The sequence below is a fragment of the Drosophila nasuta genome, chromosome 3 (genome assembly GCF_023558535.2).
Source record: "Drosophila nasuta strain 15112-1781.00 chromosome 3, ASM2355853v1, whole genome shotgun sequence".
Lineage (NCBI taxonomy): Eukaryota > Metazoa > Arthropoda > Insecta > Diptera > Drosophilidae > Drosophila > Drosophila nasuta.
In genome coordinates this window covers 21,425,292-21,435,305 of record NC_083457.1, presented here as the reverse complement: position 1 = coordinate 21,435,305, position 10,014 = coordinate 21,425,292, and the positions used below count along the sequence as shown (strand labels likewise).

The 10,014-nt window shown below is 39.9% G+C and overlaps 1 protein-coding gene across 3 annotated transcripts in view; it reads right to left on the bottom strand.

Moving 5' to 3' along the window:
- Positions 1 to 3,412: 3,412 nt before the first annotated feature.
- LOC132790417 (mucin-19-like) overlaps positions 3,413 to 10,014 on the bottom strand; it is a 91,824-nt gene continuing 85,222 nt past the window's right edge. For 2 of the 3 annotated variants that reach the window (XM_060798924.1, XM_060798923.1), the window contains exon 3: positions 3,413 to 3,594. In XM_060798924.1, the coding sequence (XP_060654907.1) occupies positions 3,525 to 3,594 (70 nt within the window). In that variant the 3' untranslated portion in view covers positions 3,413 to 3,524. Of the gene's footprint in view, positions 3,595 to 4,128; positions 4,148 to 10,014 lie in introns of those variants that run through there. The other variant, XM_060798925.1, reaches the window with a different exon arrangement.

The following is a 10,014-nucleotide window of genomic DNA, read 5'->3' as shown; positions in this document are numbered from 1 at the left end:
GTCTGTCTGTTCGTATGAAACACTGGATCTCAGAGACTATAAAAGATAGAGCTAAAATTTTTTTTTTTTCGACAGCATTTGTTATGTTTGCACGCAGATCAAGTTTGTTTAAAATTTTTGCCACGCCCACTTCCGCCCCGCAAATCAAAAAAATCGAATAATAAGCGTAATTTTAAAGCTAGAGTTGCGAATTTTGGTATATACAATAATTACTATAGTAGTTATGATTCCTGAAAATTTGGTTGCGATCAGAACATTTTGGAAGTTATTAAAGAAATACTTTTGTATGGGCAAAAACGCCTCCTTACTAGGGGTCTGAGTTGCTTTGGCCGACAATCTGGTATATTGTGCCGTCTATGGTATATTTTGAATGGTGTACTATATCGATACACCAAACATACAATTTGGTATATTTTCAGTATTTTTAGTATTTTCGGTATATTTTGAAAGTCAAACCGCAATATTTTGCCTTTATTAAAAAATGGGTAGTGGGTATCTCACAGTCGAGCACACTCGACTATAACTTTCTTACTTGTTTAGTATTCTTGCGGTATATGTCTGGTATTTTTAGAGGATATCTAAATAAAGCACTTAAAATTCTCATGATTTCACATTCATCTTCTGCTGCAGAGAAGAATGTTTGCTCTGAAAACTATACCAAATATCATAAAAAAAGAGAGCTTTAGTGGAAGTGGAAGTTTTCACTGTAATTAGTATGGGCCAAAAGGTAAAAATAAAATGCGAAATATAATACTGTGTTCAAGGACATTCTTTTCACTCTCATTTCGTCGAGTTAATGAAGATGCGACAACCGCAGTTGGCTCAAAAAACAACAGAAAAAAGTGCCAGACAGTTGCCGCAAGTTGAATGGAATTACAACTAAATAAAAACCACAATGCGACCCACACAACAACAACAACAGCAACAACTACAACATATATAACAAGTAAATGCCCCGCCCCGACACTTAATGATGACAGTAAAATGACTTAAATCGCTGTCAATGTTGACACTTTAACAAATTTTTTCACTTACTATCGAGGGAGCGCCAAGAAGGGAGAGGGGAGTGAAGGGGGAAAGCCAGATGAACCGCGGAACATGAAAAATAATTATGCGAAATTTTTCTGCACACTTTGTGAATTGTTTGTTGTTGTTCTTGTTGTGGCTGCTGTCGTTGTGCGCCTCGCTAAAGTTTGTTAAAATTTTGTTTATTTCCCCATTCCGACCTCCAACCAAAAAAAAAGCGAGCGAACGAGTAAAAAACGTGAGTGACTGCTGCTGCGTATATTGTTATTGTTATTGTACAGCATGATGATAATGAACATTTGTTGTTGTTGTTGTTGTTGTTGTGCCTGGGAGGCGTGTTCATTCAACCGCATATAAATCTGCAACAACAACAGACGCCGCAGACGCATCGACGGACGTCGACTGACGACTGAAGGCACATTGAAAAAATGCAACGGAAACGCAAAATGCGAGTGACGAAGAGCGGCAGAGGGGGGAGAGGGAGAGGAGAGGAGGTGAGCAACCGAAATACAACGTAGCACCACAGAGCATGCCCCTCTCCTCTGCCCCGTGGCTGGACACTGACGGGCAACCAGTTGATTGGCGTCAGGCACGAGTTGCATGCCCCAGCCACAACAGAGACGGAGTCAGAAAGAGAGAGGGAGACAGAGAGAGAGAGTCAGTCAGTGGCTGCCTGCAGCTTTTGTTGCCTGCCTGACTGACTGACTGACTGGTTGGCTGCTTGGCTGGTGGCTGACTGCGGTTATCGTTATGCAGGTGAGGCTCCGACTCTCCGACTCTCCAATCCCAATCCCAATTCGAGACTCAGGGCGAGTGCCCTACCTTGTCCTGTGTTTCATTTCGCTTTTTTTTTCCATTGCTTCTTTTTATATACTTTTTATCTCCATGATAAAGCGCGACTTGCAACGCGTTGCGTGGTAGAAGCTGACGCCCCAACTACAACTCGTGTACAACTTGACTGCAACTTGCAACGCGCTCTGCACTCTTCACTCTTCGTTTTTCTCTGTGGCACTTTTCCCAGCCAGTTTTGTGGGCCTTTCAGCTGCATTATGAGCACACGCTTCATAAATATGACGCAGCCAGGGGCCTGAGGAAGGGGTGGCAGGGGGGCAACGGTGGGGGGCTGTCGCACAAGTGGAATGGATCTGCCTGCTGATTTACATTTTTCATAAACATTGCGCTACACTGCATTTAGGTGGGCATATCGATTGGCTCAACGCAGAGCGAGAAAAAGATAAAAGATAAAATTCAACATTTTGAAACTAAAAAGAAAACAAAACTTTTTTATGTAAACCATTTTTTAGTTTTCAACATAATTTCCGTTTAGAGCAAAACAAAATCTTGAAGCAGTCGAATAATTATTTTATGCCCTCCATTGAGTTGAGTTGATTTCTTACTTTGTTTGATTACCAAAAATGTTATTTTTGGCTAATTATGTAAAAATTATCATTAACTAAAACTTTATATTATATCATAAGGCTGTCAAAAAAGTCTTGCTGTATTTTTATTGAATTTTCAATTGTTCATAAAATTGGTTATAATAATTCCCCTTACAGCCTTATATAAATTAAAATTTGTGGGTTTTTTTTATTCTGAAGCTGTAAATTATATTTAGAATTTTTAAAAAATAAATGTAGTTCTACGGTTAATCGATTTAAATTCTTTAATGTTCTTTATCTTTAATGAAAATCGATATTTACATTTCATTCGTTTTTTGCATTTGTTTTATTTTCTTGTATGTTGAATTTGAATGAATTTTGAATAATCCTTTACTTAATTTATTTTTTTTTTTTGTTTAATTTCTGATAGTTGATAGTTGCTCGCAGTGCGTCTGCATTTAAATGTGCTTGCAACTCCATCAACTGTCACTCACCCTCACAGATAGACAGACAGTCTTTCACATCAGTCAACTACGCCCCCACATCGGTGCTCTTCCCCCCCCCTCTCTGCTGACCCTCTTCCCCCTCTACGCACTTAATCTTCGGCTGTGCATCGCTGTTGCTCTTGTAATTGAATTGTTGCTGTTGCTGTAATTGCTTTGCTACCGTTTTTTAATCAAACGAGCGCAAAGAGCAACGACTACAATTTGCTCTCTCATTCACTCTTTCACTCTCCCTCCCTTTGATGGCCCAGGCACTTAACTCCATTAAATGCGGCCCCCTCTTGCCCCCTCCCTCCCTCCACTCGAAACGAAACGAAGTGAGTGAGTGGCCGCCGTCTGTCTGCCAATTTCGCGTTACCAAACTGGTTTCTTTTTTTTTTCATGTTTTTCTCTTTTTTTCACATAACTCGACGCACATTTCTGTGCTGTCGGCGCGTATTAATTTCAATGACCCCCGCTTCAGCTGCGTCCCTCCCTTCGTCCCTCTCCCAATGCACACACAGCACAGCAGTCTAGTGACCATCCGCAATCCGTTTTTGGGCAGCTGCGCGCGTGCGCTCGCATTTGTAATGAGTGGCAGGGTCGTCTTCACATTACGCATACGCCGCGTTGTCGCTTACACCTGTCGCGCGGGTGATGGAAATGCTAGCTTACTGCCTGCTATTCCAGCATGCGACGCACGTCGCCTGTAAATAATTCATGTTGACAACTATTTTAACTTGTTTTACTCTAGTTGGTCACACACACACACATACACACACACATACGCACACAGTCGATGACAAATCGAACGACAAACTGCACAACAACACGATTGACGGCGTATTAAATTATGATTGACACATTGACTGACTGACAGATTGCGAGCGTCGCGTTGCGACGCCTTCTTCCTCTTATCAGCTGCATGTTATTGACCTCACATATTTACTTTCAACTATTGACTTATCAGCCAACGTCGTCGGTTTGAGTGAATCAAAGAGATTCGACTCATTCAGGCGTCGCTACTTAGATATGATTACAAGTGTGTAGCACTTGTGCTTCTACGAGTATCGCATCAAAAATTTTCAGCAATCACTTCAAGAGCACTTCACTTGCTTCGTCAATAAATCTATTTTAATATTTCCTTATTATTTGCACTAAAAATAGAGTCAACAAACTCACCGAATTTATCTCTTAATCATCATTAATACGGTTTCTTTTTTTGTTTGGCTGATTTGGCACTTTTAATAGTCCTCTTACCTGCAAATGAAATTGAAAGTCAAAAGAAAAACATGTTAATTAAAAAGTCAGTTAAGACGAGTTTTGTTAACAATCAACAACTTTATTTGCTAAATGCACAAATCGTGTCTGGGTTTAGGACTCAGTCAATGAATGCAGATATTAGTCAAGGGTCGAGTTGTTCAGAGAGATACAGATACAGATCAGGGCTGGCGACTCGAGAGAAAATCTAAACGATAATTTACGGCATGAGGTCAAAAATTGGTCTAGTTATTTTCCAAGCTCAAGTTGATGAAGAGCTTTTAGATTAAACCTAAAGTAGATAGAGAAAAGCTTCATCTATAAATGAAGATCGACATTAGATCTTAATCAAGCAAAGACAAAATAATTATATGGTTTATACTGAATTCAACGCATTCAAAAGATTTCTAACAGCTAAAAACACGCCATCAGTAAAGTTAAATATGAATAGATAAATAAATCAATTGAGAGATTAGATTAGATTAGATTAACAGATTAGAAGATTGCCAAAAGTGAAAATAGATGATCGTAAATAGAAAGATTGATATTCAAATTCCTATAAACTCTCAAGAAAGTTGTCTGCAACTTTATTGAAAAATATTTTCATTCATACAACTTAAAAAAGTTATCGATTGAAACAGACATTCATATTTACCGATTTCCATTATTGAAACCCCTTAAATTAATTTGCAAATTACTTTTGTAGCCCTGGATTACACACACACAAACACACTCTCATAAACTTGCGAATTGTCTTCAATTAAACTTGGAAAACGATGCCCCAAAAAAAAGGGCTCGCAAAACAAATGTAAAAGTTTTCTAATTAAAATCGCGCACAAGTTTCTGGCGCCGCTTAATTCACCCATTTGCATCATTCAGCAGAGAGTTCAAACTATTTGTGAATAACAAGAACGCGAATATGAATAAAGTGAGTGTGAGTAAGAGAATCTGTAAAGCGACTAATCTCAATAAACATATTTTCTTTTCTTGCTGTCTTGTTGTTTGATGATGTCTGAGGAGCTAATGAGGAGGAGCTGGGGGCACGTGCTGCGTGTCACGCGCCACTGTGGCAGCTGTTGCAAGACACGAGCTGTTGCAGGCGAAATGAAGTTGTGTGTGTTCTCAGCTTGATTATTATTATATTTATATTTATAGTTTTATTTACAGCGCGATGAAGATGATGATGATGATGATGAAGCTGAAGCTGAAAGTTGATGTTGGTAATGAATAAGCCAAGTCGCGGCAACTTGTGTGGCAAGCAGAAGCCAACAGCCAGTGCTGAAGTTGAAACTGAAGCACAAGCAGCAGCAGCAGCTAAAGCAGGACGCGTCTAGACGAGCAGGAGAACGACGGAGAAACACAAAACAAACATAAAATGAAGCCAGCGAAAGGAAGTGAAGTGGAGCTCAGAGAAGGAGCTGTGTGGCAACATTAGAAAGCCAAAGACTGACGAAGGAAGGCGCAGGAAGCACAGGCGGACGAAATGAACTTAACGCCTCTTTAAACTTGTGAAACATTGTGTCCTGTGAGACGACAGTGTCGTCAGACAAGGATCCGAAAGGAGAGAAAGAAGAACTTAGAGGAGCAGCTAGAAAGGTGTTTGGCGAGAGCAGCGAAAGATTTGCAACTCGCAGATTTAATACAGCGAAATGAAATTGTTCCTTTTCGCCGTTCAGCATTGCCAGACTGTCGGCATAGTCATCAAGTGGCAACGCTGTCAAATGAGGAGGGGAATGCGAAAGAATTGGGAGCAACGGACAGAACCTTATCAGGCGCAACAGCCAAAGAGAAAGTTGAGCAAAAAAGGCGAGCACGAAACCGGAAGGAAGGAAGACACACACACTGATATAAACACACACACACACACACACATACACTCATGGACTGACAGAGACACACAGCAAAGTGCCAAGCGAGTTTTACAAGGGTCGACAAATATGAGGCGAGCCAAAGCGATGGCAAAGGACGTGCGGCAAGGCAAAAAAACAAGGCAACACATTGAGGCGCTTTAATGTGCTCGCTGCACGGTCCTCGGTCCTTGGTCCTTGGTCCTTGTTGCTTGTTCCTTCTGGCTTCTGCCTTCTGCCTTGGCTTGGGGTGCGCACTCTGTGACGCCCTTTAATGCTACCCCCGCTCTCCCTCACCCCTTGAATAGCTGTCGCACCCCTCGGGCCGCACAGCCGCTGTTAACTTAAATATTTTATGGGGTGTCAGCATTGTCGATGTTGGCGCGATTGTCTTTGCGCCCTATGCCAAGCCCTTCGTCCCCCCTCCCTCTCCCCCTCAGTATCACGGTGAGTCTTTATCGTGTGCGTGGCTTGTCTTTTGTGTTCGAGGCTAAAGTAATTTCAAATTGATAAGCATCGCTCCCCGACTGACGACCAACTGCCTGGGATTGGATTCGGGTTTGGGTTTGGGTTTTGAATTCGACTGTCTCTCTGCTCCTTTGGTTAGTTTCCGTTGGGTGGTGGCTTTTCCCATAGAGTGGGCGGGGGGGGAGTTGTATTAAACTGATTTGTTCCATGTCGAAATCGAAGCAAACAGCCAGCCAGACTTCACTTTTGCCATACGTCGCGCTTTTCAAAGTCAATTGAAATTAAGTAACAGATTTTTGTGACTTAGCTGGCATTTAGGAACGGTTGCGGGGAAGTTAAAGGCGGAGAGAGGAGAGAGTAGAGAAAGAAAACAGATCTGTGGGATAGTAATGTGTAAGGGTTGCGGTCTCTGAATGCGATAAACTTAGGTCTGAGCGTGTAATTACCAACGCATTCCATTTCGCACTGGGAATTGCAAAAACTGAAACTGAAAACGAATGCTATTATTGCAATGAAGCAAAACGATGACGATTATTACACAAAGAACTGTTGGCAATAGGTTAAGGTTCGACAGTAAGAAGAACAAGGTAGTTAACATGAACTTTACATACATAGGTAAAGATTAAGGTCTGAGCACTGTTAAGAAGGATTGTGTATATAATAGAAAAAAAGATTTAAGAAACTAATGCAAATTGGAAAATGCAAATACAGAGACACACGAAGAAGAAAGAATCAAATGAAAACGGAGCAGATTTAAGGATTACAGAGAAGTTTGAATAATTAGAATGTAAGAAGGATTAACAGCATTAGGTAAACAACGAGTAACAAATAAGGTAGACCACAGAGTGTGCTCGACAATAAGATGCTAGCTACCGATTTTGAAAAGAAGCAATAGTAAGGTATTATTTTTAAAATATACTGAATAAATATACCACAAAAATACAAAAATATACCAAAGTCTATTTTCGTACCACATTTAAAATATACCATAGGCTACAAAATATACCAGATTGTCAGCCAGAGCTACAGATTTTGAATAAAAACAACAGTATGGTTTTATTCTTAAAATATACTGAATTAATATACCACAAAATACTAAAAAATAGCTAAGTATTATATAGTACTTTACTTAAAATATACCATAGAGTACAAAATATACCAGATTGTTAGCCAACGCTACAGATTTTGAATACAAGGTATGGTATTATTCTTAAAATATACTACAAAATATACCACAAAAATACTAAAATATACCAAAGTATTGACATTATTTCACTTAAAATACACCATAGAATAAAGAATATACCAGATTGTTAGCCAAAGCTACAGATTTTAAATAAAAGCAACAGTACAGTATTATTCTTTAAATATACTGAATTAATATACCACAAAAATACTGAAATATACCAAAGTCTATACTTGGAACATATTTAAAATATACCATAGAGTACAAGATATACCAGGTTGTCAGCAAAAGCTACTAAGCCTCGAACTAAGCAGAGGTTTTTCTCATACAAAAGTATTTCTTAAACATAATGTGTATAACAATTGATGAATAACATAAAAAACCAAGCAAATAATATATATATATATATATATATATATATATATATATATATATATATATATATATATATATATATATATATATAATTAGAATTTATAAGAAAAGTTACAAAATATGATAATAAAATATGCAATTAATGAATTTTATATTAATGAACATTCATAGGCATTAAAAATTCTAGAGAGTTTAAGTTGAGCGAAAGATTTATTTAGTTGAAAACTTGACAATAATAAAGTTGTCAATAAGAAACAGAGATTAGAGACTTTGCCGTTTGCTTGCGAATGAGGCAAATTAATAACGAAGTATCATATTAGAATCAATCTATTACAATTACAATTACTATGCACAAACACTTGAGTTTTATGAAAATGTTGAGTCAAACAAAGGAATTTCAGTGGACACTCGCTTTGTTTGTAAAATGCAAATGCAAATGCAATCATCATCAATTGTTTACAGCATATTTGAGCTGATGAAATGATATCTTATTCAAAATTCTATTAAGTCGCCCCATTCAAAAGTGAAGCTAATTATGGTCGAGCCTTCGCAACTCCAAATGCGAATGCGCATAATTAATGAAAGTTCAAGTTTATTTGTGCAGCTGTCGCGACTAGAGTTTCAGTCCGCTCAGTGGAGGACCCACCTTTAAAAGTAGCTCAGAGCTGCGGAGCCACCGAAAACACAAAACACAAAAGTCCCCTGAAATGGTGCTAAACAAATGATATTTATGCGGCAGGAGCTTAGAGAGCGACTACAACTTTTGTGGGTGGCTGGAGGCAAGAGGTGGGCGTGTCTTTTGTCACTTGTCTTTCGAGATTGAGTGGGAGGCTATGGGGGAGGGAGGGGTAGCTAAAGATGACTAGTTGGGGCGGATGGGTTGCTTAGGTTGCTCGAGTTGTTGTTGTTGTTGTTAGGTTGCCATATCGCATGCCGCTGATGTTTGTGCAGACAAAAAGGCATTTAAATCTTATTTTGACATAATTAATGACAGTTAAAAGCAGTTGGCGGCTTTGCAGACTTCAGGCTTCAGGCTCCAGGCTGTTGCACATTTACATGACACTTGGCTTTTTTGGCCAAGTTGCCAAGTAACAAGGAATGGGGGGGAGAGTGAGGGAGGCGGGCAAAGTTTGTTTGCAACTCGACTGCGTTAAATTTATGACATTTTACGCATATAGACGCGACGTCTACTTAGAAGAAGTAAACACGAAACGAGTTTTACTTCCAATTTCGTGCAGCAGCTGCCTGCCTTGCCTTGCCTTGCCTGACGACTGCCACGCCCCTTTCTTGACAAGCAAAACAGATGCAGTGAGAGATCGAGAGAGAGGAAAGGAGAGAGGGACGCAGGCTTGGCGCCTTTTGAGGTACTTGCAAGTCGTCGCATGATTAATGCAATTGGCTTTTGTAATTGGCACATAATTTATTGCCAGGCCGTTTTTGATAATACGCATACGCAACGTTGTCCAGCTGCAGTTGACGCCTTCAACAGCTGCGTCGTCCGTTGCCCGTCGCCTGTCGGCGGCTGCACTTAAAGTCCTCAGCAGCCAAAACAAGACTGCTTCTGCTGCACTCTTAAGTGCCTCAAAAGGACTGCCCAGAGGGTGGGGCAACTACAGCAGAAAGACAGCAGGAGCAGAGCGAGGGAGATGGAGAAGGGGCGAAGAGATGGGGAGGGGGGGAAGGGAAGTAATGTGTAGAGAGGGTTGCACGTTTAATAAACTGATGCAAATTTTCTTTTGACTGGACTCTGTTTGGTCTGTTGTTGATGTACTTATCAAGTGGCCGGTGAAAGTTAAGCACACACTCAGCATCTGCATGTGTGTGTGTGTGTCTGTGCGTGTGTGTGCACAAATGAGTGCTCTAAGTAAAGTCTGAATGCAGCTGTTGAAAAGTGTGAGTTTGCACAAACTTCACAGGCATGTTAAATTAAATTTTAAAGGGCAATTGCAAGTTAGAAGTTGTCCAATTTAAATGGGCTTAAATTACATAAA